The following is a 27,796-nucleotide window of genomic DNA, read 5'->3' as shown; positions in this document are numbered from 1 at the left end:
TCAAACAGCTATAAGACCTATCTAGAGACAGGTATGTAGCTTAGTTAGTAGAGGTGCTCCCTTCATTTATGAAGCCCCAAGTTCAATCTCCAGCACAGAATAAACTGGGTATGATTGGCACAATCTGTAACCCCGACACTTGACAGAAATTCCAGGCTATTCTCAGCTTTGTGGTGAGTCTGAGGCCAGCCTGGGCTATACACAGTCCTGTCTCAGAATAACCTGAGGTTATGAGGCCGAATGGACAGCACCATGTCTAGTGCCACTCCTGTCCCTGTGGGTAACAGGGACTCATAACGGCTCTTTTTAAATATTCATAAATAAGAAGAAGGTTAAGGGAGGTTACATGATGTATTAAAGTCAACTCAGCAAATCAGAGACTAACCATGAATTCCCCCATTGCCCTTGACAAATTGAAAGTCAGCACTCCAAATGCAACCATGGGAGAATTTTTTGCAAGCCCGGGGACACTGGATGGCAAGGGCACAGGTTTAGCTGGGAGGGGATCAATGGTTGGTCTTGAGTAACTTCACCCTCACCTTATGCAAGCAATGGAACTACTGATGTCAAAGCAGTTTGGTCAGAGTGGAGAGGAAACTCCTTTGATGTGTTCCAGGCTGGATCAGCTTCCCAACCAGCTTTTCCTACTCCTGCTCCCAGTCATGCAGCTTCGCACCCCTGAAACCAAAGCCAAGGGACAAATGCTATTGGCGCTCAGGGTCTCTGCTGATTCCTAAGAAAGTTTGTGGATTTTTTTTTTCAGATATAACCACTTAAACTGCATCTTAAAACCAAGTTTAAAAGCCATGAATCCCCACAACTATTAAAATAGAGAGAGGTTAAATGATTAAAGGTGACCAGCAAATCAGAGACCAGCAGTGAATTCCACCATGGCCCTTGACAAAATTGAAAGTCAGCATTTTCAAACAGAACCATAAGAGATTTTTGCAAGCCTGGGGACATTGAATGGGAAGGACAATAGGGGCCAGCAAGGTGGCACAGTGGGTTGAGGCACTGTTGACAAGCCTGATGACCTAAGTTCAATCCCCAGAGCCCACAGAGTGGAAGGAACGAAACTAGTCTGCAAGCTGTCTTCTGCCTCCATGTGTGTACTGTGACAGACAGACAGATACACACACACACACACACACACACACACACAATGTAAAGAATTGAGGTATTAAATGCTCAAATCTTGTTCCCTCTTTAGTCATTTTATTCTTGGTATGACTCTCATTATGCCCTGTGTGTGTCCTTGCACATGTCCTTCCCCATCCCAAGTCCAGTGACCTCCCACTGGGGACTTGGAATGAGCCACAGGGAGTGCTCACAACATAGAGATCAGTGATGCAAACCAAGGTCGGATCACTGTCTTCTTCCTTGTTTAAGCAAGAGTTAGCAAGTGATGTCGGTGGTTCAAACACAGACTGTTAGTTTTTGTTTTGTTTTTAATTTTGGATTCATGTGCTTTTTTGTTTTCTCTTTGAATCAGGATCTTGCTTTCAAGCTCAGGCTGGTCTTGAACTTGTGACATCTCTGGTTCAGGAGTTTGAGCGCTGAGACCAAGGCCTCCAGTGTCTTAGCATTTTGAAGATGGGAACTGCTTTATTTATTTGTTTATTTATTTATTATGTATATAATATTCTGTCTGTGTGTATGTCTGCAGGCCAGGAGAGGGCACCAGATCTCATTACAGATGGTTGTGAGCCACCATGTGGTTGCCGGGAATTGAACTCAGGACCTTTGGAAGAGCAGGCAATGCTCTTAACCACTGAGCCATCTCTCCAGCCCCAGGAACTGCTTTTGTTTAGATGGCTAGAATGACTGCTGAGTGCTGTGTGAATCTGAGTCCTGGCTCAGAGGTGTTATTTTTGTTTTGTTTTAAACTTTATAAAAATTATGAGGTGTGCATGCATGTGTGCGTGCGTGTGTGTGTGTGTGTGTGTGTGTTGGAAGGCATTTTTCAGTACCTCAATTGTGGGTTTCTCCCCCAGTGCAACAAGCTAAATCAAGCTGAATTAAAAAGCAAAGGAGCAGGTTTAATCTGAGCAAAGCACTCCCAGGTGATTTTGGGGGGACGGAGGAAGAGAAATCGCATGGCAGGTGTAGGAACCGGAGCTTGAATACCTTGTAGGCACAGTCTTATTCCATAGGAGGTGCTGCCCCTTGGTGGAACAGGGTTTGGAGAGGGAGGAGGGCGGCTAAGACGGAGCTTCCAACTGAACGTGTGTGTGTGTGTGTGTGTGTGTGTGTGTGTGTGTGTGTGTGTGCATCCAAACACCATGACATGCATGTGGAAATTGGAAGACAATTTGCAGGTCTCAGATTTGGCAACAAGCACCTCCTCCTGCTGAGCCATGTTGCTGTTTGTCTGTTTGGAATGGGATCTCACTAGGCATCCAGACTCACCTGTATCCGTATCTCCCTTAACAGTTTCCTGAGTAGCTGGGGACTACAGGTACATACTGCCGCATATTACCTGACTCAGCATTTTCTAATGGCCATGGGCAGGTCATCTGAGTATGTTCTGCTTTCCCAGAGGGCACACCGGGCAGGCACAGTGTTCAGCAGTGGCAGGCACACCAAGCAAGGAGAGCTAGGAGGTTGGGCCAGCCTGGTGTGGGTGGGAAGGAGGCACTAGTAACCTGGGCCTCCCGTGGCAGAGACGAAGACACACAGCTTGAGGTGCAAGTTTGTTTTAGGGATCCACACTAGTGAAACGAAAAGGGGCGGGGCTGGGTAGAGAAGTCAGTGGTAGAGACCCAAAAGGGCCTTGGGCATTTCTGCCCAGCTCTGGGAGCAGATTTACCTACCATACTCGGGTGACATGGCCAAATTTATTGTCTCACTGTTCAATACCCACACGTGAGCTGCTCTGGGAAGAAAGAGGCCCAGAGCAGTCAGATAGGTGAGGGGACCGAGTAGGGGACGACAGCTGCCTCACCTCTCCACAGAGGGCTGGAAAGCCTCCCCTAAGGAATCCCAGTGTGTGCTGCCTGCAGCACTTTTACAATTCTAACAAGCTGGAAACCTGGCCTGGCAGTAAACACCTGCAATCCTGGCACTCAGGGAGCAACTAGTGGAGTGGGTGGGAGTTCAAGGTCGTCTGTCACTACCCAAGTTCAAGGGTAGCCTGGGAGCCACTCAAAAACAAAACAAAGCACTCTCACATTGGGCCAGGAGGTTTACAGCTGCAACCCAGGCCCCTACTGAAATAGGAAGTTGGTGAGCTCTTAAGGCTAGCCTGTGGTACACAGTGACACCTTGGGTTAAAAAAAAAAAAGAAAAGAAAAGAAAACAAACAGCCTGGAAACTAAAGTCTGATCCCCAGAACCTATGGAAGGACAACCCCCAAAAGTTGTCCTTTGACCTCCATGCACACACTGTGGCCTTACAAGCACACATGCACATGCCTCTCCCTGCCACACATACAAGTCAGGAGCAAGCTGAGCAAAATGCTCGCCAAACAAGCATGAGGACCAGAGTTCAGATCTCTAAAATACACAAAAAGTCGGATTCACGGGCTGGACGTGGTGGCACATGTCTTTAATCTCAGCACTTGGGAGGCAGAAGCTGGTGGATCTCTGTGAGTTCAAGGCCAGCCTGGTCTACATGCTGAGTTCCAGGACAGGCAGAGCTAGGTAGAGAGACCATACCTCAAATTAATAAAGCCAGCTTTGGCCTGGTATACAAAGTGGCTAACAAGAGATCCTGTCTCAAACAAGATAGAGGGGAGAATGGATGCCAGAGCTGTCCCCAACCCCCATACACAGGCCATGGCGTGAGTGCACCCCTGCAAATGCACACACTCATAGTTTATGTTTTAATACAAAAATAAAAATATGTAAAAGTACTAATGACACTAAAGCTAATACCTGAATATTAATAAAAACTGATCAATTCTGTTGGCTTTATCATTACATGCCAGCAAACATAAGCAATTTTGTTTTTTTTGTTGTTTTTTTTTTTTGGTTTTTTTTTTTTTTTTTTTTTTTTTTTTTTTTTTCGAGACAGGGTTTCTCAGTGGCTTTGGAGCCTGTCCTGGAACTAGCTCTTGTAGACCAGGCTGGTCTCGAACTCACAGAGATCCGCCTGCCTCTGCCTCCCGAGTGCTGGGATTAAAGGCGTGCGCCACCACCGCCCGGCTAGCAATTTTGTTAATAAGATTTTATAGCTCAGTGCTTAAGAATACTTGTTGAGGGCTGGAGAGATGGCTCAGTGGTTAAGAGCACTGGCTGTTCTTCCAGAGGTCCTGAGTTCAATTCCCAGCACCCACATGACAGCTCACAACTGTCTATAACTCCAGTTCCAAGGGATCTGACACCTTCACACCAATGCACATAAAATAAAGTTAAATAATTTAAAAAAAAAAAAAAAGAATACTTGTTGATCGGGGCTGGAGAGATGGCTCAGAGGTTAAGAGCATTGCCTGCTCTTCCAAAGGTCCTGAGTTTGATTCCCAGCAACCACATGGTGGCTCACAACCATCTCTAATGGGGTCTGGTGCCCTCTTCTGGCGTGCAGGCATACACACAGACAGAATATTGTATACATAATAAGTAAATAAATAAATAAATAAATAAATAAAAGAATACTTGTTGATCTTTCAGAGGACCAGCATTCAGTTCCCAGCACCCATGCCACATGACACAGAACTGCCCTTAACTCCATTCCAGGAGATCTGAAAACCCTCATACGCGCGCGCGCGCGCGCGCGCGCGCGCGCGCGCACACACACACACACCAAATAAATACATAAATACATAAAGAAAGGAAGAAAGAGAGAGAGAAGGAAGGGAGGGAGGGAGGGAGGAAGGAAGGGAGAGAGGGAGGGAGGCAGGGAAGAAGGAAAGAAGAAAAAAGGGAGAAAGGGAGGAAGGGAGGGAGGGAGGGAGGGAGGCAGGCAGGCAGGCAGGCAGGCAGGCAGGCAGGCAGGCAGGCAGGCAGGCAGGCAGGCAGGCAGGAAGGAAGGAAGGAAGGAAGGAAGGAAGGAAGGAAGGAAGGAAGGAAGGAAAGCTGGATCTGGGCGGTGGTGGCGCACACCTTTAATCAGCACTAGGGAAGCAGAGGCAGGTGGATCTCTGGGTGTTTGACTCCAGCCTGGTCTACAAACCTAATTCCAGGACAGCCAGGGCTGTTACACAGAGAAACACTGTCTTGAAAACAAAACAAAATTTAAACAAATAAATAATAAAATAAACCTCAAGGCAAAAAGGTATTTGTCCTTGTTAAATCAGACTCCCTTCCCTACCCTAGGAGGGTGAAGAAACACTTTGGGTTGCTGTTGTTCTCCTTGGGTTTGCCAGGGCTGTGCCATGAATGCCAGAGACCCAGCTCAGACTTAAGCCAGTGGGAGGACACCTAGGCTCAGGGAGACGCACACAAGGAGCAAGATCCGAAGATGCTGGAACTCTATGAGCCCCATTCCCAACTGTTTTCTAAGTGTGAATGGATCTTCCCTCTTGGACCTGGCCGCCAGAGCACCATTTGATATGCACAGCAGACACAGGCTTCCTCAAGCCCAGGGCAAATCCTCGTCCATCCTTGGTGAGGTCACTGGATCCCCAGAGGCCAGTTCTATTCCTGTGACCCATCAGACAGAGCGGTAAAGGGGCAATTCACAAAGGAAAAATGAGAAACCATTACAGAAACATGCTGCGGGGATGTGAATGACACAGCCAGGAGATTTTTTTAGTGTCCCCAGTGCCATGCAGAGGAAAACCTTCAAACCTGCTAGATTTCAGGGCTCCCTGCCTTAAAAATTAGGTACACTGAGAATTAGAAAGAAGTCAATGACGACTCAAGATGACAGTTCACAGTGCCTAGAGCCCCTGATTCCATGTCATCAAATACTCCAGAGAGCCTCTGGACTCTCCAGGCATTGATGCCTGGAGATGTAGCTGCCTGTCACCACAAAGTTCAAGCTACAGCACTATGCCTCAAAAGATAAAAACAGTTCCACCCAAGTGGCCCTGCCCAGCTGTGCCAGCACTGATAACCGCGTGAGATGAGGGTTGTAGAATATCATTTTAAGAAGTGTTACATTCGTTCATGCTGTGGGACATTTGTGTACTGATGCAAAGATGTGTTGTATTCTTTTCTGTTGCATTTGTTTAACTGTGTGAAGCTGGGTTACTCTACCTCTCTGAGAAACGTGAGCTTGGTTTAATAAAGAACTGAATGGCCAATAATGAGGCAGAAGAAAGGTAAGGCAGGGCTGGCAGGCAGAGAGAAGAAAGAGAAGGAAAAAAAGAGAAAAAAAAAGATTGAGGAGCAATAGAAGGAGGGGCCAGTCACACAGCCAGACATGGAATAAGAAGGAAAGACAAGATAGATACACAGAACTAGAGAAAGGTAGAAGCCCAGAGGCAAAAGGTAGATGGATAATTTAAGAAAAACTGGCAAGAAACTAGCCAAGCTAAGGCCCAGCACCCATAAGTAATAATAAGCCTCCGTGCTTAGGAGCTGGGTAGAGGGTCCCCAAAGGAACGAAAAGTAAAAGACAACCAACAGCAGATGAGGAGGCAGGTGCTCCTCGCCTCCTCCAGCTCCCACTGTGACCTTTGCCCTTGCCTGAGGAGGCTGTATGGGCAGCTGGAGAGAAAGACATTCTACATACAGGACCGCACCTCTGAAACCTCGCTGCTTCTATCTGCCACCCTTCTGTTCCGTAAATTGAAATTCAGGGGCTGGAGAAAGGGACCAGTGATTAAGAGTGTTCCATACAGAGTTTGATTCCCAGCACCCACACTGGAGAGCCCACAAAGGCCTGCAGCTCCAGCTCCAAGGGATCTGACAACCTGGTCGCATCTCCAAGGGTACCTGCACTCATGTGTGCGCACACACACATTTAAAAAATTAGATTTTAAACCCGGGCGATGGTGGCGCACGCCTTTAATCCCAGCACTCGGGAGGCAGAGGCAGGCATATCTCTATGAGTTCGAGACCAGCCTGGTCTACAAGAGCTAGTTCCAGGACAGGTTCCAAAGCCACAGAGAAACCCTATCCCGAAAAACCAAAATAAATAAATAAATAAATTAATTAATTAATTAATTTAAAAAATAGATTTTAAATTAATAGCTGGAGATACAGTTCAGTGGCAGAGTGTTTGCAGAACACGTATGATGTTCTCAGTTCAATACTCACTATGACAAAATTAAGAGGACTTGGGAGCTGGAGAGATAGTTCAATGATTAAGAGCACTGGCTGCTCTTCCAGAGGACCCGAGTTCAATTCTCAGCACCATCATGGCAGCTCACAACCACCTGTAACTGCAGTCCCAGATGCTCCAATGTCTTCTGAGGACACTGCACACATAAAGACATACACAGGCAAAATACCCATCCACATAAAATAAACACATACAATTTATTTTATGGATTTAAAAGGACTTAAAAAGAAAGATGTAGATTCTATCAATGGATTAATCCACTGGCAAAGCAGAGCCTTCATGATCCAACTATTTCCCCTAAGACCTCAGCTCTGAACAATACTTGCTCCAAAGACCAAAGCCTTCGTTTAGTCTGTGAGCTCACTGGGGAGACATTTCCTATCCAAACGGCAATGACATTGCAGAAACCCTATGGAAATGGCACTAGGGCCATTCCCGCTTTTCAGGCATGAAATGGAGCTCAGAGAAGCTGAGTGACTGGCTTCAGGATGCTCAGCTTCTAGGAGAAGGATGCAGGGATTCTAGCATCTGCCTAGGCAAGGAGATGAGAACTCAGAAAGCTGAGACAAGAACATGAGCTTGAGGCCAGCCTGGGTTACACGCCAGACCTTGCCTCAATACACAAACAAACAAATTTAAATAAATTAGACAAAAAGAAAGTTCTTTTGGTTAAAATATAACATCGACTTTGGAGGCACAAACTGGAATGTTCCCATGGTGACCATATTTGTTGAATGGTTCCTTCCCAGATGAAGGACATTCTGAAACCCAGGGTCTTCACTAAGTCTCTGGCAGTCCATAGCCTAAGGTCACAGCCACTTGGGAAGCACACTCACTCTCTAGTTGTATCCGCTGGCATTTTATGAAAGAGGGGCAAAGACCCTCAGACACATTGCTGTCATTGTTCTGGTTCCTGTGACCATACAATCTGCTAGGTGGGTTTTGTTTTGCTTTGCTTTTAAGTTTATTTTTATTATTTTAATTACAGCATATGGGGGGTGTGCAGGTGTTCACAGAAGCTAGAGGTGCTCCTACTCTTGGATCTGGAGGCACAGGTGGTTGTGAATCAGGTGCTGGGGGTGCTGGGAATCAAACCCAGGTCCTCTGGAAGAGCAATATGTGCTTTTAACCTCTGAGCCATCTCTCCAGCCCCTTAGATGGCTCTCTCCACCTCCCACCCCCACCCTCTACAAAAGGGTTTCTCTGTGTAGCTCTGACTGTCCTGAAACTCACTCTGTAAACCCGATTGGCCTCAAATTCAGAGCTTCCCCTGCCTCTGCCTTCTGACGCTGGGATTAAAAGCATGCGTATACCCAGATCCTTAAGTGGGTTGTGAATGAGTGATTCTCTTCCTTGCTTTAAATGAAATTCTTTTATTTACTTACTTATTTATTTGTTTACTTACTTATTTACTTACTTATTGGTTTTTTGAGATAGGGTTTCTCTGTGTAACAGCCCTGGCTACCCTGGAACTCTTCTGCAGACCAGGCTGCCCTTGAACCCACAGAGATCTGCTTGCCTCTGCCTCCCAAGAGTTAGAATTAAAGGCGTGCGCCACCACTGCCCAGCTCTTTTCTTTTTTAAAGGTAAGTGTTTTAGTTAGGGTTTCTATTGCTGGGAAGAGACACCACAACCATGACAACTATTATAAAGGAAAGCATTTAACTGGGTGGCTTACAGTTCAGAGGTTCAGTCCATTATCACCATGGTGGGACATGACAGTGTGCAGGTAGACATAGAGTTGGAGAAGGAGCTGAGATTTCTACATCTTGCAGACACAGGAAGTAAACTGACTCACTGGGTATAGCTTAAATACATATGAGAACTCAAATCCCACCTCCACAGTGACACACTTCCTCCAACAAGACCACGCCTGCTCCAACAAGGCCACACCTCCTAATAGTGCCAATCCCTATTCTTTCAAGCCAGCACAGTAAGACCTTGCTGTGGGCCCAGATTGGCCTCAGCTTTATACAGCTCTTCCTGCCTCAGCCTCCCAGGGGCTAGGATGGCAGATGTACACCACATGCAGACAAAATGCTTCTGTTCTATGCCTTTAGAGAATGTGCTGTAATTACTGCTTCATGGGAGATGAGGGGATAGAGTTCACGTGGCTGCGGATAGCCTTTTACCTCCTGACCCTCCTACCTCTGCCTCTGGATCTTTGGGATTACAGGCATGTGATGTGCAATGCTGGGATTCAAACCAAGGGCTTCAGGCAACCTAAGCAAGCCCTCTCTACCCACTGAGCCCCATGCCCAATCTGAATTCTCCTCTTCATGAAATGAAGGGGAGAAAACGTGACTGACGGTTCTGCTGTCGTCTACCGTTCTGCTGTCTACCATTCTGCTCTGGTACTTTCTCTCATACCCAAGACTTGGTTTTTCTGGACACCAATGAGCTGATTTCTGAAAAGGGAGCATACTGTGAACCGACTCTGATGCACTCACAAGATGGGGCTCGGCTCGGAAAGTAACGAAGGCTGGGGAGTGCTGTGGGACAATGCTCTCGTACACTGTAAAGATTTGTCACTTGTATTGGTTTAATAAAATGCTGATTTGCCAGTATCCAGGCAGGAACTTTAGGCAGGGTGACCAGACTAGGAGAATTCTGGGAAGAGGAAAGGCAGAGGGACGCAGTCACCACCCAGACACAGAGGCAGCAAGATGAGAATGCCTTACTGAGAAAAGGTACCAAGCCACATGGCTAAACATAGATAAGGATTATGGGTTAATTTAAATTGTAAGAGCTAGTTAATAATAGACCTGAGTTAATAAGTTAAAAAGTTTATAATTAATATAATCCTCTGTGTGCTTCTTTGAGACTGAAAGGTTGCGGAACTGGGCAGGACAAAAACATCTATCTACAGAGGAGATGTGTGAAGCACTTGCTGCACAGGTGTGGGACCTGAGCTTGGATCCCCAGAAGCCACAGCACATCTCTAACCCCAGCACTGGGGCAGCGAGACAGGAAACTCCACAGAAACTTGTGGATGAGCTACAGTCTAGGACAGGAGATGATTTCTCAAACAGCAAGAACAGACACTGGGAGTTGTCCTCTGCTCACATGCACATCCACAGGGAGAGTACCCTCCCACACACACACACACACACACACACACACACACACACACACACATGAAACGGAAGGAGGGGAAAGGGAGGGAAAAGAAAGATGATTTGGATTGAGGATGTAATTCATTGGTATAAATTTTTTTTCTTTTAGTCCTCCTTGCTTTTTTTAATATTTACTTGCTTATTTATTTATTATGTATACAGTATTCTGTTTGTGTGTCTGCCTGCAGGCCAGAAGAGAGTATCAGATCTCATTTCAGATGGTTGTGAGCCACCATGTGGTTGCTGGGAATTAAACTCAGGACCTTTGGAAGAGTAGGCAATGCTCTTAACCGCTGAGCCATCTCTCCAGCCCCTCCTCCTTTCTTTTTCAAGACAGGCTTTCTCTGTGTAACTCTGGCTATTCTAGAACTCACTCTGAAGACTCAAAGATCCTCCTGCCTCTGCTTCCTTAATTTTTGGATTAAAGGCATATGCCACCACTGTCTGGTGCCATGTTACATACATTATTCTGTGTCTTAAAAAAACAATTCAGGGCAGGTGGTGTTGGCACACACTTTTAATCCCAGCACTCGGGAGGCAGAGACAGGTGGATCTCTGTGAATTTAAAGACAGCCTAGTCTACAGAGTGAGTTCCAGGACAGCCAGGACTACACAGAGAAAACCTGTCTTGAAAAATCAAAGCCAAACGAAACCAAACCAAAACAAAAACACCAAACAAACCAAAACCAACATATATCCTGAATCTCTTTCCCCATGACTACACAGAAGCTCATCAATTCATGCTCTCTCTCTTCCTTCCTCCCTATCTTCCTCTCCCTTCTACTTTCTTTCTTATTGGTACCGGGGGTGGAACCCTTTCTCTACCACTGAGCTGTATCACAGGCTTCGTACTGTACAAACCAAACTGTTTGAGCATGGCCAACCACTTCATCATTTTTGAGAAGATGAGAACTTTCCTGAAGCCCAGAATCCTGGATACCAGCCAAGGCCCCCTTGTATTGTAGGTCTTCTGTGGGAGTTCTTTCTGTCCTCTGTACCTGTCTCTCTGGTTGGTTGGTTGGCTGAATCAGAGTTCTCCTGGAGCTGAGGCTAGCCTTGAACTCCTACTTCTACCCCCAAGCGCTGAGACAGCGGCACAAGCCATAGCACCACTTTTTTTGTTTTGTTTCGTTTGGTTTTGTTTTTTTCTTTTTTTTTGAGACAGGGTTTCTCTGTGTTACAGAACTAGCTCTTGTAGACCAGGCTGGCTTCAAACTCACAGAGATCCGCCTGCCTCTGCCTCCCAAGTGCTGGGATTAAAGGCGTGCGCCACCGCTGCTCTGTTTAAATAGATTCTTAAAGGTGGTGCTGTGGCCAGGCAGTGGTGGCGCTTGCCTTTAATCCCAGCACTTGGGAGGAAGGGAGAGGTGGATCTCTGTGAGTTCAAGGGCAGCCTGGTCTACAGAGCTACTTCCAGTAAAGCCAAAGCTACACAAAGAAACCCTGACTCAAAAAAAAAAATGGCTTCTGGAACCTACCCTTAGCACAGGGGTAGAGTAGCAATGGTCACATTCAACCACTACTAATCTGATGTCCAGCGGAGCCCAACTAGAGCATGAGGAAGAGACAAGGGGCTCCCGAGGCTAAGTCCTGAGAGTGCCCGCCCTAGGCTCTGCCCAAAGATGGATAAGCACCTTGTCGCATATCTAGACCATGACTGAGAACCAACACATTTCTGGAAGTAAAGGTGGAGGGGAGGAGAGTTACAGGCACCACCTGTGCCCAGCTGAGCCTGACACCTGCTGCTCCAGCCTTCTGAACCCAAGGCTGCTCGTGACGTGACGTGCTTGCTGAATTCAGGAAAGGCTGGCCTTGTGCCTAGGATAGAAGCCAGGCCAGGTTCCAGCAGCAGGGGGTTGAGCTGGTCACAGTAAACAAAGGACAAGATGTTCCTGTGGTCCAGTCCAGCATGATAGTGGGTGGCCTTCTCCCTCAGTGGAACCCTCTCTGGTAGAGAGTCACCGAGGAGGGGCAGGAGTAAGGGAGTGAGACCACCTACTCTGCCTCCACCACTGCCCCAAATACAGAGATTGAACAATGGAGAAATGATCTCTGGAGGGGCAGATAAGATTCAACTTCAGAATCAAATAGGCTAGAGTTTGGTTCTCTGTTCCCACCAGCTCGGCCACCTCCAAGACGTGTTAACTCCATTTCTGTGTGCATGTGTGACGGACTTGTGTGATACGCTGGTGTGTACATGTACATGGGTGGTCAGAGGACAGTCGTAGGTGTTGTTCCTCAGGGACCATTCACCCTACTCCTGACCTTTGAGCTGGATCCTCTGATTGGCCTGGAGTTGCCCAAGGGAGCCCCAGGGATCCTCCTGTCTCCATCTTCCAATGCAGAGATTTAAAAAGGCACACAACCACATACTTGTGGGTTCATGGGCCCAGTACTTTGCCAACAGAGTGCCCTCCCTGGCCCAGCCTCCCCCTTTTTGGGTGATCAGGGCTTGAGACAGGGTCTCACTGTGTAGCCTTGGTTATCCTGGAATTCACTCTGCAGACCAGGCTGGCCTTGAACTCACAGAGATCTGCCTGCCTCTGTCTCCCAGGTGCTGGGATGAAAGACATGTGCCACCACGCCTGGCATTACAACACATTTTTGAAGCATGGGCCCTGAACTTAACAGTCTCATTCTCCCACTGTCGATCGCATAGTCAAAACCTGAGCCCTCGGCCAGGCTCTCTGGTGTCAACCAGAAAAAAAGAGGTTTTAGGTCCTGGTGTGGAGATAGAGTGAAGATGGGGGGGGGGTGTCCTAGGGACCTCAGGTAAATACCAGCTATTGTCACTGCATCTTCCTAGAAAGACCCAGAGATGTGCATGAAAGGTCCTGGGTCCTCTCCCCACCCCAGAACTATCAGTTCTGCCTTCCCAGCATCCTAAGCGGTGCTAAGAGCCAGGGGGCAGGAATAAAGCCTTAACCTCCCTTCCAATAAAAACTCAGATTATAGCAAGGCCAAGGCCCCCCTCAGCTCTCAAAGAAGTGTAACTGATTACAGTCGGCACAAGTAGAGCCATACCGTGCTCCAGGCCCCATGCCAAAGACTATGTCATCTCATTGACCCCTCCATATTAATCATCACCGCATCCCCTGGCCCCTTTTCTAAGGTCTCATTGTATATACCTGGATTGGCTGGCTAGCACTCACTATGTAGACCAGGCTGGACCTGAACTGTGGGAATCCTTGTGCTTGACCTGTAGGACTCGGATTATAGACATGTGTCACCATACCTGGCTATTGTTCCCATTTTACAGATAAAGAAACTGTGACTCCCAGGCTTGGTGACTTTCACAGCAGAGCCAGGATGTAACCCCCCTACACCCATGCCTCTAGTAACCGTGGAGCACCCTGCCCTAAATATAATGTTTGCTTTGCAAACTGGGTTTCAACACATCCCCAACAGCCCAGCTCACTCCCTTGAGTCAGTAGCCCCTGCACTAAAACTGGCCTTACTCTCAGAGCTTTCAACCTGGATGCAAAGATCGCAGTCCCACCCCACATGGAGAGAATGTGCCCTTGGCCTCTTGTCCTGGCTCTGCTCTACTGGCCAGTGATCCATAGCAACATCAACTCTCCCTCTGAGCCTGGCACCACCGCCCTGTCCCTGGGAAGTCAGAACTGACTCAGAGGTTCCCAGGTCTAGGAGCTCTGAGCTAGCTCAGCTCTCCACCTCCAGGAAGGCCAGGCCAGGGGCGGTCCCTGCCTTTGCCCTGCAATAAATACACCGTCCAACCTCCCCAGGCTTCTCGCCCCAGCCTTCCTGACCACTATCAGCCATGGTAAGTGTGTCTGGGTCATGTGGGTAGCCATGAGTGCTGACCACAGTGACTCAAGATGTCCCTGCCATCACCTCTCATTGTGCCTTTCCTCTCCCCTCTAGACCACCTACACCAACAAAGGACCAAAGGTAAGCCAGGAGAGAGATGCAGGGCCCTTTGCCGAGGAAGGGAAAGAAAACGGTGTCAAAGTAGAGGAGGAGAACGCCCATGGCTGTGTGACATCTACGCCTGAATCCCCTGACCCTTCAACTGACCGAGCTGGACTTAATGTCGGCTTCCTGAAGAACTCCCTCTATAAATGCCTGTCGGTCTCTTGAACCTGTTCAGATTTGTTTTGTTTTGTTTTTCGAGACAGGGTTTCTCTGTGGCTTTGGAGCCTGTCCTGGAACTAGCTCTTGTAGACCAGGCTGGTCTTAAACTCACAGAGATCCACCTGCCTTTGCCTCCCAAGTGCGCCACCACCGCCCGGCTTACCTGTTCAGGTTTTTTCTGTGGTCTCCCTGACACCCATGCCGTTCCCACATGAGCTCATTTCCTTCTGAGAACCCTGGGCAGGCCTCCTATGGGGGATCCCCAATTCTGAACTCTCAAGGAGCTCAAATCCTCTAGCAAGAGAAGTCTTTGGAGGCTAGACAAAGATGCAGGTGGTGGGTGACATTCTCCTAGGTTTGGGGACTGAGACTGGAGAAAGGAGGCAAGGACAAATTCCATCCTGGGATCCAACCTCCTTCTTCTCCCTCCTGCAGCCCGAGCGAGGCCGATTTCTCCATTTCCACTCTGTGACCTTCTGGGTTGGCAATGCCAAGCAGGTAGAAAGGCTGGAGGGGGGTCAGGGGACAGGTCAGAGGCCTCCTTTAGGGGGCTGGCCCCAGCTGCAACTGGGATTGGCTACTGTGAGGGGAGGATCCAGGCCAGGCTAGAACTGGCCCTTTGGATCCTCATTACACAATCAGATCCACAGACCCCAGCAGGGACCTTTCAGAGGGAGGGGAGGGTTGCCGCTCTTCCTAGGAGGGTCTCAGAATGAGGAACAAGAGGGCAGGCAGAAGACTGGGGCTCCCTCTAGGGATCTCCCGGGTTGGTCCCCACGCCCCTCTGAGCCCCTTGCCACTGTGCCATCCAGGCTGCCTCCTTCTACTGCAACAAGATGGGCTTTGAGCCGTTGGCCTACAGGGGCCTGGAGACAGGTTCCCGGGAGGTGGTCAGCCACGTCATCAAGCAAGGAAAAGTGAGTACACACCCAGGTGTCCTGGCGTGGAGGGCTCCAGTGTGTCCTGCATTGGGGTACCCTGTCGTTTCAGGACACACACCCAGCTGGTTCCAAGAAGCATGGCAAAGCTGCTACTGACTCATGCCCTAGGCAGCGGGATCTCCCTGGCTTCACGGCTTTCTCAAACTAGCCTAGCATTGGACCCATAGAAGCCCTAGAAACCTAGGATGTCAGAGAAGAGACTTTGTTTGTTTGTTTGGTTGGTTGGTTTTTCGAGACAGGGTTTCCCTGTAGTTTCTAGAGACTGTCCTGGAACTAGCTCTTTAGACCAGGCTGGCCTCGAACTCAGAGATCCACCTGCCTCTGCCTCCCGAGTGCTGGGATTAAAGGCGTGCACCACCACCGCCCGGCCAGAGAAGAGACTTTAAATGGGCTCTGATCTATGGGATCCCTGGAGTTCTATAGGCTCTGACTGAGGACCCAGCACAAGGCTACCACAGGGGAAAACCCCCAGCTCTTAGGACCAGGAGGGACCAGAGGCAACAAAGAGCGGGAACACATGCTCCAGGAATCCTGTATGGTGGAGCCTTGTGTCCCACCAGGGGAGCCATAGAGTAGGCAGGGAAGATGGAGGGCAGGCACCTCACCCTCTTCTGGCCACCAATCCCATCCCCTTGTCCACGTTTTAGATCGTGTTTGTTCTCTGTTCCGCTCTCAACCCCTGGAACAAAGGTGAGGGGCATCGCAGCGGGTGGCAGTGTGACTCTGACAGTTGATCAGGGATGGGTTGGGGCAGGGTGAGACTGGAGCCCAGAAGGCCGGGGCGGGATAGGGGCTCAGACCACCACTGCCTGTATTCTCCTGCTGGCTGCAGAGATGGGCGACCACCTGGTGAAGCACGGCGATGGGGTGAAGGACATTGCATTTGAGGTGGAGGACTGTGAACACATTGTGCAGGTGAGAAGCCGCTGGACGGACAGAGCAAGCCTCTGCCACTAGGACCCCACCAGTCAGGCTGGACGCTAGTTCCAGCAACACACACCCCATCCTTGACTGTGTCTGCTCTCTGTGCAAATCTTGTGTCCAGTTCTCCAAAGTGGGGACAATCATAGCCTTGCTGAAAGGTTGGAAAGAAAATGAATTAAAATGATCATGTCTGGACCAGAACGTTCTCTAGAGGCAGTCTAGAGCCAGCCATGGTGATGCCCACCCTGAGCCTCGGAGGGATGATCTGGAGTTCAGAGTTACCTTCAGCTACATAGAGAGTTCGAGGATAGCCTAGGCTACACGAGGCCCTCCTTGTTCATGGGCTGGGCTCCGTAGTAGAGCACTTGCCTAATAAGCATCCCTGGCAAGGCACTGAATGGAAGAAAATGGGAACTGAGAGGTTTAGTGAGCGGCTGTGTGGTTTTGAGAGCGTGACATAACTTCTCTGTGCTTCTTTCCTCGGAATAGAGATGGCAATCCCATCTCTGTGTCATGTGACTGTCAGATTAACCCCAGAGCAGTGCCTGGCCTGTGATAGGAACACTTCGTGCAGTGAGTGAGCTCCCACTGGGAAATGTGTGAGCCTGGTCGGGCAGTCGGCACCGGGTCTGACACGCTAAGTGCCCAATGAAAGAGCAGTTCGTCTGTTGCTATACAACCACTCCTCTTCTAGGAGGGGAAACTGTGGACTGGTTAGACAGCAGGTTCAAAGAGTTGTTGGTAAAGGCAAGGCCAAAAGGCACGCTCACTTGCTTTGTCTCCTATATAAGCACAGCTTCGAACCTGGACCTGTTTCTCTACATGGCAGATGGGCATGAAGCATTGGTCCCAGAGAACCCAGCTGAAGGTGCCCTGCTATGTCAGAGCCACACAGAAGCCCACAGCAGGAGCCCTGCAAAATGTCTTTGGGAGGCTCCAGCCCTCACTAGTCTCCCAATTTGGTCTCACATATAGAAAGCCCGGGAACGGGGAGCCAAAATTGTGAGGGAGCCCTGGGTGGAGCAAGACAAGTTCGGGAAGGTGAAGTTTGCTGTACTACAGACGGTGAGTGATCTCTGCTGTCCCACTCCCATGAAGACACTGTGACACCACCACCCCCAACTCGTCCATTACACCACCCTATCCACGTGACTCTGAGTATAGCCTTTCTCAAGACTGATCTCTGAAAACTCATAACCAGTGCTCATAGGCTCCTGGGAGCTGCCAGGCATCCTCCCCAGTGGGGAGCAACAGCTTGGGGGGGTGTAAGCTTCAGCAGAGGTGGGGGCATTAAAAAGGGGCGAGCAGTGGCATCTGAGCAAATCTCCCCCTCTGTGGCACTGCTGAAATGACCAAATACTGAAGCGGGAACTTACACGTGACCTGGGCACATAGTGAGTCTCCTCGCGCCTCAGACTCTCCACCTACTACCCTTCCCCTGTCAGGAAAGCACCTAGGAGGACAACACCCAGCACAGGGGTCACTCTCTACAGGGACAGTGAGCCTGCGCAACATCCTATTATCTGGAGACCGGGGCAGCCACCAGTCCCTCTTCCTCAAAGTTAAATTAAATTTAAAGATTGCTGAAAGTGAGGAAGGCCTGTAATCTCAGCCTCTGGGGGGCTGAGGCAGGAGGATCACAAATTCCAGGTGCTTAGGCTCAAATCCAGCCTGTGCAACTCAGTGAGACGCTGTCTCAAGATCTAAAACGTGGAAAGAGAGCTGCGGAAATGAGATGGTGCGGTGGGTGCTCGGCAGAACATGAGGACGTGGGTTCAGATCTCCAGCACCCATAGAAAGACAGGAGGATGTGGGTTCAGATCTCCAGCACCCATAGAAAGACAGGAGGACGTGGGTTCAGATCTCCAGCACCCATAGAAAGACAGGAGGACGTGGGTTCAGATCTCCAGCACCTATATAAAAAACCAGGTGCTGTAGGGGCTGGGGACATACCTTCGTGGTAGAGCACTTGCCTGGCACATGTAAGGACCTAGGTTTAATCCCCACCCCTGGGGGTAGGGACAGTGCCAGCATACCTGTTAGGCCAGCATTAGGGGGTTAGGGGTAGACACGGGAAAATCCCTGGAACTAAGTGGAACTAACTAGACTCAATCTCAAACATAAATAAAGCCATGAAGGAGAAAACTGAATCCCCAGGCCACAGTTTCTGGACCTACAGGCAGACTGAAGACACTTCCAAACAAATGGCAAGTAGCCATGCGTTCCAGAAAGGTCTGCCCTCTGAGTCGGGGTCAGATTCCTGGTGGAACCCAGAGGTCTGCTGGTGCCTTGAAAACACCGGACCTTGGTAGAGCTGACGGGTGGGGGCTTCTCCCTGACTCCAGCTACTTCCCACCCCCAGTACGGAGATACCACACACACCCTGGTGGAGAAGATCAACTACACTGGCCGTTTCTTACCTGGATTCGAGGCCCCAGTGTACAAGGACACCCTCCTTCCAAAGCTGTGAGTGCCCCTTGGTGTGGGAGTGGCAGAAAGAGACACCACCCTTTCCACTCTGGTGGAATCTGAAGGTGGCACAGGCACTGAGCAGTGGTATAGCAGGTGAAGGCCTAGGCCCCAGCCAGACTTTCTGGCTCACATCCCAGTTCCAAACTTCCAGCCGATGAACCTCATGCAGGAGGCTCCACTTTACACCTCTGTTTCTTCATCATAAGACAGGATGGGGAGAGCCGGGCTGTGGTAGCGCACGCCTTTAATCCCAGCACTCGGGAGGCAGAGGCAGGTGGATCTCCATGAGCTCGAGGCCAGCCTGGTCTATAGAGTGAGTTCCAGGACAGTCAGGGCTACATAGTGAGATGCTGTCTTAAAATGTTAAGAGCTGTTGGGTTAACTGTGCCTAATGCACAGCAGAGTCTGCTACATAAATGTGAGCTACTAGGGTTGGGAAAAGGTTTGCGGCATTGGAAAGGATTTGGGGGGCTAGTCTTCCCACCTTATAACCCCTTCTCTCTTCTAGGCCCAGATGCAACCTCGAGGTCATCGACCATATCGTAGGCAACCAACCCGACCAGGAAATGGTATCTGCCTCAGAATGGTGAGTCCCCAGCCTTGAACCCACAAAGATCTGCCTGCCTCTGCCTCCCAGGCTGGGATTAAAGGCGTGCGCCACCACTTCCTGGCTACTCATTTTTTGACATGTGCTTGTGTGTGGGGACACACACATCCCACAGCACGTGTGTAGAGGTCAGAGAACAGTCGGCAAGAGCTGACTCTCTGTTTCCCCCATCCGGGTCCCACAATGGAATCCATCAGGCTTGGCGGCAAGTGCATTTCCCTGCTGAGCGCCCCCTCTAACCCCCATTGCCCCATTTCTCTAAGTGAAATGGGAAATAGGGTACAGGCAGTGGAAGGCCAAACTGAGGTTGCAGATTCGTGCATTCGGTGTGAGACTCTCACCTTCATCAAGGAGTGTTGCTACCTACCTGAGTCTGTTTATATATCATTATTTATTATTATTGCACAAGGTCACAGCAGGGTGTGCAGACTTGCACGTGAGGAAGATAAAGCCTATGATAAAGATATGCATTTTTTGGTTCTTTGAGACAGGGTCTCTCTATATCCCTGGCTGTCCTAGAACTCACTCTGTAGACCAGGCTGGCCTCAAACTCGGATCCACCTGCCTCTGCATACCCAGTGCTGGAATTAAAGGTGTGCACCACCTGGCAATATTATCATATTTAACAGGGAACGTTCACATGGCCCAGCTGAGGTAGCTACAAAAGCACTCTACCACAGTAGCAGGCTGTTTTGGACCGCCAGCCCCCAAATCATGACTCAGAGACTTATTAATTATGAAAGCTTGGCTTTAGCTCTGGCTTGTTTCTTTCTTTTTTTATTATGTATACAATATTCTGTCTTTGTGTATGTCTGCAGGCCAGAAGAGGGTACCAGACCTCATTACAGATGGTTGTGAGCCAACATGTGGTTGCCGGGAATTGAACTCAGGGCCTTTGGAAGAGCAGGCAATGCTCTTAACCACTGAGCCATCTCTCCAGCCCCTTAGGGTTGCTTCTAACTAGTTCTTATAACTTAAACTAACCCATTTCTATTAATCTATGTGTCATCATGCGGCTCGTGGCTTTTACCTCTCCTCCAGCATGTCCTGCTTCTTCTTCCCTGAGATTTCTCTGTCCTCAGAAGTCCCGCCTAACCTCTTCCTGCCTAGCTATTGGCCATTCAGCTCTTTATTAAACCAATCACAGTGACACATCTTCACACAGTGTAAAGGAATATTCCACAACACACCGCTAAACTACAGCCCAGCCCTTTAAGGGTCCCGGCTCTGCAAATCCTCACAGTGGCAATTGAGTTTGGTCAGCACATCCAAGCCATGGGTTTGCATCAGCATCAGCCTCCTCTAGATGAGAAGTAAGCTCCTGACCCTCGGTTGGGAGCATTGGCTTCCTCCTACGTTTTGTTACAAGACCCTTTCCTTTCTCCTGGAAGAAAATTATCAAAAGGACAAATCTATGATGCCCAAGGTGTCACTTTTTGTGGCTCCTGCTTGATGGGCACATGCTCAGTGGTGGGAATGGGACGACTCTAAGTGGATCTGGTCAGGCACTCAGGGGTGTGTCCCCTGGCCACTCTGCAGGTATCTGAAAAACCTTCAGTTCCACCGTTTCTGGTCCGTGGATGACACGCAGGTGCACACAGAATACAGCTCTCTACGCTCCATCGTGGTGGCCAACTATGAGGAGTCCATCAAGATGCCCATTAATGAACCAGCGCCGGGCAAGAAGAAGTCGCAGATTCAGGTGGGGAAGAACAGGGAAGGAGGCTTGAGGGCTCTTACGGGGCACAGATCTGAGTGACCAACAAATGGTAGTGGTCTCCTCCCTTGTTCCTCTTCTTCAGGAATATGTGGACTATAATGGGGGTGCCGGGGTCCAACACATCGCTCTCAAGACGGACGACATCATCACAGCGGTTAGAACCCTGTTCCTGGCCCGTGTGCCCTCTCTATCCACTGCCGGGACAGTCTCTGCCAAATAGAGTAGGAGAGGGTGGTGGCAGTCCTTCTGGGAGGATGACAGGGCTTTCCTTCCAGATGGTGTAACTCACAGAGTTACCCCTGCCCACTGTGATGGAAGAGTTGGTTCTGCAGAAAAATCCAGTCCCAAGTATAAGAAAGCCTGGGCTCCAGCCCCAGCTCTCCTGGTACTTTTCTGTGTGCCCAAGGGGATCCAGCACCCTCTCTGGGCTTCAATGGGCCTCAGTCCATAACCAAGGATATTAGACTATAAGACCACTTATGTTCTTTTATCCAAATTAAATATGCTTTGCCTATGGATGCAATATTCAAGGAGGCCAGAGCCTACCTAGTCCTAAAGGAAGGACTGGTTTAGTCCTGGCCCAAAGGACAGACAACAGGTCAGTGTAAGAGCTGTGGGGAAAAGCTCAGAAGTGCAAGAGAGTGGAAGATAATAGGGCAATCAAGGAGGGTGTTCTAGTTAAGGTCTCTGTTTCTGCGATGGAACACCATGACCAAAGCAACTTGGGGAGGAGAGGGTTTATTCAGCTTCCACTTTGACATCACTGTCTGTGACTGAAGGAAGTCAGAACAGGAATTCAAGCAGAGCAGGAACCTGGAGGCAGGAGCTGATGCAGAGGCCGTGGAGGGCTGCTGCTTACTGGTTTGCTCCTCATGGATTGCTCAGTCAGCTTTCTTATAGAACCCAGGACCACCAGCCCAAGGATGACCCCACCCACCATGGATTGGGCCCTCCCACACCATTTGCTAATTAAGAAAATGTCCTACAGGCTTGCTTGCAGCCCAGTCTTACAAAGGCGTTTTCTCAGCTGAGGCTCCCTCCTCTCTGATGAGGAGAGAGTGTGTCTAGTTGACATAAACCCAGCCGGGACAGAGGGCCACATGGCGGAGGCAGTTGAGAAGAGACACCCCACACAGAAAGGACCACCAAGACAAAGATGAGGAAGCCAGGAAAGCTGCAGAAGCAGTGAGAAGCGTGTGGCTAGGACCAAATGAGGGAGGGAGACAGGAAGAGGTCAGAAAGGGGGCAGGTGGCAGAGGCCATGGAGGACCTTGCAGTCTGATCTGACTGTGACTTCGCTGTGGGTTAAGCAGAGAAGTGACACACTTGGTTTATAGCCACCGAAGTCATCCAGCTGCTATGCCGAGACAGACATCTGACTGCCTCGGTTTCCCTAACATAGAAAGGCAGGCGTGGAGTACACTTCTGTGAGACCAATCACTTCCGTTCTGTGGAGCTCAGACGTAGGGAGAGGTCACAGGGCATCCTGACAGAGGGCGTAGACAGGACCCTGCCATCTTCTGCCCTGTTAGCCCCTCCTGGCTATAGTAGTTGAGATTAGGCAACTGGGCTGACCTGGACCCTGCTCCGTGACAGATCCGCCACTTGAGGGAGCGAGGCATGGAGTTCTTGGCTGTCCCGTCTTCTTACTACAAGCTGCTACGGGAGAATCTCAAGACAGCCAAGATCCAGGTGAAGGAGAGCCTGGACGTGCTAGAGGTGAGGCCTGGCCCATGCCCAACTAAAAGAACGTTGAGTCCTGAGTCCACTGGGCCACACAGGCAGTGGAAACCCAGACCAGATCCCAGCTGGGGTGCGGGAAAGGGGGTGTCAGCGACAGGAACAAGCTCGAGCAGCAGTGTGAAAACAGACCCACCTGAGGCTGCTTTGCATAGTATCTGGGGACAGCCTCTCCGAATTGATGGCTTTGCTCGAAATCTGTATGAGAAGGTTCCGGTCACGTAAAGGGCTGGGCAAAGACAGAGCAACACGTGAGAGGGTCCTGAAGCAGACACAGCCTCTAAGTGTGTGAGGGACAGAAAGAAACCATGGCTAAAGTGACTGGAGGCCGGGCAGGTTGGCAGGGACCAGTTCTTTTTTTTATTTTTCTCAAGACAGGGTTTCTCTGTGTAGTCCTGGTTGTCCTGGAACAGGCTGGCCTCAAACTCACAGAGATCCAACTGCCTCTGCCTCTGCCTCTGCGAGTGCTGGGGTTAAAGGTGTGCACCACCACTGCCTGGCTTGTTTTATTTATTTATTTATTTATTTTGGTTTTTCGAGACAGGTTTCTCTGTAGCTTTGGAGCCTGTCCTGGAACTAGCTCTGTAGACCAAGCTGGCCTCGAACTCAGAGATCTGCCTGCCTCTGCCTCTCTAGTGCTGGGATTAAAGGCGTATGCCACCACTGCTTGGCTTTGTCCTGGAACTTTGTACATGGCTTTTGTACCCCAGGAATGTGCCACTTCTTTGGAGGTTGGAGAGATGGCTCAACTAGCGGTTAGAAGCATTAACAGCTCTTCCTGAGGTCCTGAGTTCAATTCCCAGGACCCCCATAGTAGTTCACAACCATATATAATTGGATCTGATGTCCTCTTCTGGCATGCGGGTGTACATATACATACAGATAGTGCACCATATGGACACATAAAATAAATAAATCTTTAAAAATTATTAAAAGGAGCCGGGCGGTGGTGGCGCACGCCTTTAATCCCAGCACTCGGGAGGCAGAGGCAGGCGGATCTCTGTGAGTTCGAGGCCAGCCTGGTGTACAAGAGCTAGTTCCAGGACAGGCTCTAAAAAAGCTGCAGAGAAACCCTGTCTCGAAAAACCAAAAAAAAAAAAAAAAAGAAAAGAAAAAAATTATTAAAAGGGCTGGAGAGATGGCTCAGCAGTTAAGAGCACTGGCTGCTTTTCCGGAGGACCCAGGTTCAATTCCCAGCACCTTCAGGGCAGTTCACAACTGTCTGTAACTCCGGTTCCAGGGATCTGACACCCTCATACAGGTATACAGGCAGGCAAAACACCAATGTGCATAAAAACTCTTTTTTAAAAGTTATTTTTTAAAAAAAGAATCACACAGCTGGTCCACAACTTTAATCCCAGCACTCAGGAGGCAGAGACAGGCAGATCTCGGAGTTTGAGGCCAGCCTGGTCTACAGAGTGAGTTCCAGGACAGCCAGGGATACACAGAGAAACCTTATGTCAAAAAAAAAAAATAAATAAAAAATAAAACAAAACAAAAAGCCCAAACCCAAAAACCAAACAAAGAAAAGGCAAAAAGAAGAACAAGGAAGATTTATTTGTTCTCATGAGTGGGTATGTGTCTGCACGTGGGTGCTTGCACATGAAGATGGCTGCAGAGGTCAGAGGCACCAGACCCCGGAGTTGGAATCACAGTGGTTGTAAGATGCCTGATGTGGGTGTTGGGAACTGAACTTGGGTTCTCTGGAAGATTGGCAAGTGTTCTTAACTTCTGGGCCGTCTCTCCAGCCCCACAGTCCACGCCTATGGGGTACTTGATCATTGTCATGGCTGAATAACATCCCACTGTATGGATAAATCACATTGTAATTATTCTTTCATCAGTGGATGGCTGTGAGTAGGTTCTATTTTTTGGCTATCATGGCTAAGGCTTCTGTGGACTTTGGTGTACATGGTTCTACACGGACATTCCCTCTCTTATGTATATGGGAGACTAGCCATCCGGCACAGGCAAATATGTTTAAGAAATTCTCTCTGCCTTATTTATTGGGCAGGGGGGGTCATTCATGGCACAAGCGTGGGATCCAGTTCTCTCCTTCCACCCTGTAGGTTCCAGAGACTAATCTCAGGTGGTCAGGCTCGGCAGCAAGTGTTTTTAAGCGCTGAGCCATTTCTGAGGTGAAAGACATGTTTAACGTTCTGAGAAACTCCCAGGCTCTTTTCCCAAAGTGGATGCAGCATTTTATATTCTCATCAGCAACACAGAAGAGAGTCCCAGTTTCCACCGAGTGACATCTGATAGGAGCTATGGGAGAATGGGGCGCGGTGTGGGGGGGGCAGACCTCAAGCAGTTCTAAGGATCCCACAAAGATTCTACAAGGGCGGGTGGGCCTTCCTCTAACGGAGCCTACTGTCTCCCTCCCAGGAGCTGAAAATCCTGGTAGACTATGACGAGAAGGGCTATCTCCTTCAGATCTTCACCAAGCCCATGCAGGACCGGCCCACACTCTTCCTGGAAGTCATCCAGCGCCACAACCACCAGGTAAGGCCGCACCCAAGAAAAGCACCTGCTCCTTGCTAGGTCTCCACCTCATTCTTGCCTTCCATCGCCACAGGGCTTCGGAGCAGGCAATTTCAATTCCCTGTTCAAGGCTTTCGAAGAGGAGCAAGCCCTACGGGGCAACCTCACCGACCTGGAGACCAACGGAGTGAGGTCGGGAATGTAGGTTAGAACCCAGACCAAGGCAGATGCCGGGGGCATCAATCTTCTGCTGGCTGAGAGACAACCCCAGGGTTCTACCCACATCATGACCACGCCCCTCAATTGCAAGGGTCCCTCCTTGCCTGCTCCCTCCCTGCTGAGTAAAACGACCTTCCCAGGTCCAAAACTGTGTCTTGTGTTTGCGTTCGGCGAGAAGTAGTGGCATCACTTCGCCGCCAGGGGGAGACCAAGACTGCTGAGCTGCCTGGGTCCTCTGTGTGCAGAGCTGCAGGTGCAGGGTGCAAGAACTTTAATAAATGGGACCTTACTGGTGGGACGAACTTGTGGAACTAGGACCAAGGGGTATTCACTATAGAGGTAAAGAGATGATACCGTTTCAAGAGCGATAAGTGCCACTAAGACAGTAAGGCAGGTGGTGGAGTTGAGTCCAGTGACCATCTGATCCAGGGAAGGTCCTAGAAAGAGGTAACAGTAGACAAGGTCCCGATATGGCTTTAAAGATGAGCCTTCCTTAATGTCGTCACTCGGAATACATGAAGGGGGTCAAGGGACTTTGGGGGTGGCATCCTTCCCGAGCCATCACAGGACACCGTTCCTGGTCTGTGATAGAGTCCAATCTGAACCCCTCAGCCCCTTCCCTGCACCCTGAGCTTGGCGGTCACTGGTGCCCCAACTGCCAGTGCAGCTGCATTCCTCATGTCCTTGTTCAAAGACAGCTGGGAAAGGGGATAACAGTCAAAAGCTACTGGATGGTTTCCTTCAAACCCTGGGGATGCAGCTCAGTGGCAGAGTGGGGTGGACTTCGGTTTCTCTTTTTGAACACAAACCAACTTAAAATTGGACTTACTTTATTTTGAGATGGGGGTGTGTCTCACTATGTAGCCCAGGCTGACCTGGAACTTGCTATGTAGATCAGGCTAACCTGTAACTCAAGTTCAGCTTGCCTCTGCCTCCACCTCCCAAAGGGTTGGGAATCAAACATGTTTGGCACCACACCATGACAAAACTAGGCACACTTTGATCTCTGTAGGAAAAAGACCTGAGATGGCATTGGTATCACGGGGGGAAATTGCCATAACTTCTGTTGTGGTTTTTGGTTTTTTTTCCCATCAGAGGGAAAATCAGGGCTTCTAAGATCATGAACTGGGAAGTGGAAAGATGTTGGTGGTGGTGCACACTTGCAATCCCAGCACTCCAGAGACTGAGGCAGGAGGATCCAAAGTTTGGGGACAGTCTCCATGCTGTACTGAGACTCATAAAAGCAAATCAAAAACAAAACATGTAGGAGAAAATGAGAGGATCAGGCTGCAGCCAATGCAAAACTCCTCCCTCCCTATTTCCATGGCTCATGAAAAAAAAAATCCTCTGACACAGAAGGCTGAAAATCCATAGCTGTGGGCCACATCTGGACAGATTTGTCTGTATGATTTCAAACAAATGAGTCGTTGTTTTGAGACGGTTTGTGTAGCCTGGTTGCTCAGGAACACTCTACGTAGACCAGGCTGCTCTGTAACTCAGAAATCCAGGCTGCTTCAGCCTCTTGGATGCTAGAACTGAATGCACATGCCATTATGCCCTGCTCCAGATAACGTTTTAGAAGCTGGGCCATTTCACACACTCCCGGGGCTTCTGCTGGCTTCTCACAGTAGACGCCACTTGTCTTTGGTTTTGCCTTGGTACTAAGTCGTGGTACCTCCATATACCTAACACCCTCAGTGGGCTCGGACGGCCATAGCCACATCCCATACCAGCTACTTGCTACCTAGACGACCTTGGGCATGCCACCTTCCGCAGAGCCTGGCGCTCCATCTAGTGAATGGAGAAAACAATCTCCTAGCACTGCTGTGACTTTCACATCAAACATATTTAAAACAGTGGCTGCCACAGGGTCATGTACATGGTTTTGTTTGTTTGTTTGTTTTTCCGAGACAGGTTTCTCTGTAGCTTTGGAGTCTATCCTGGAACTCACTCTGTAGACCAGGCTGGCCTCAAACTCCACAGAGATCCACCAGTCTCTGCTCCCAAGTGTAGGGGTTAAAGGTGGTGCCGCCACCACCTGCTTTCATGTGCTTTTGTTTTTCAGACAGGGGTCTTATTAGTATGTAGCCTGAACTCAAAGTCCTTCCTGGCTTTCCAGTACTGGGGTTACAGGCACCAATCACCCTTGCTTGGTTCTACTCCCAGGCTTGTTTTGGGTTTTTAATTTTACTTATTGTGTGTGAATGCATGTGTGTAATGCACACACATGGCCACAGCACAGCACACGTGAGATCAGAGGACAACTCTCAGGAGCCAGCTCTCTCCTTCCACGTGAGGTCTGAGGACTAAA

At 49.4% G+C, this 27,796-nt stretch overlaps 1 protein-coding gene and 1 long non-coding RNA gene across 2 annotated transcripts; one reads left to right on the top strand and one right to left on the bottom strand.

The window, feature by feature from the left end:
- Positions 1-332: 332 nt before the first annotated feature.
- LOC119825312 lies at positions 333-14,888 on the bottom strand. Its single transcript, XR_005287203.1, has 2 exons — positions 14,545-14,888; positions 333-678 (listed from the first exon to the last, which is right to left on the bottom strand). It is a non-coding gene; the product is annotated as an uncharacterized LOC119825312 (long non-coding RNA).
- Hpd (4-hydroxyphenylpyruvate dioxygenase) lies at positions 14,000-25,633 on the top strand. Its single transcript, XM_038346110.1, has 14 exons — positions 14,000-14,070; positions 14,172-14,198; positions 14,817-14,879; positions 15,194-15,298; positions 15,970-16,012; positions 16,155-16,237; positions 17,222-17,311; positions 18,609-18,712; positions 19,227-19,304; positions 20,865-21,027; positions 21,128-21,199; positions 22,642-22,764; positions 25,171-25,287; positions 25,361-25,633. The coding sequence occupies exons 1-14, from the start codon at positions 14,068-14,070 to the stop codon at positions 25,469-25,471; spliced, it is 1,182 nt and encodes a 393-aa protein (XP_038202038.1). The 5' UTR covers positions 14,000-14,067; the 3' UTR covers positions 25,472-25,633.
- The last annotated feature ends 2,163 nt before the right edge of the window (positions 25,634-27,796 follow it).

This window comes from Arvicola amphibius, chromosome 10, assembly GCF_903992535.2.
Source record: "Arvicola amphibius chromosome 10, mArvAmp1.2, whole genome shotgun sequence".
Classification (NCBI taxonomy): Eukaryota; Metazoa; Chordata; class Mammalia; order Rodentia; family Cricetidae; genus Arvicola; species Arvicola amphibius.
The sequence above is the reverse complement of the archived record's forward strand: the minus strand, read 5'-3'. Positions and strand labels throughout refer to the sequence as shown.

Excerpts from the sequence above, each read along its gene's own strand:
- Hpd (XM_038346110.1), top strand. Across the intron at positions 14,199-14,816 it reads ACACCAACAAAGGACCAAAG|CCCGAGCGAGGCCGATTTCT; the intron begins GTAAGCCAGGAG and ends TCCCTCCTGCAG. Across the intron at positions 21,028-21,127 it reads AGAAGAAGTCGCAGATTCAG|GAATATGTGGACTATAATGG; the intron begins GTGGGGAAGAAC and ends CCTCTTCTTCAG.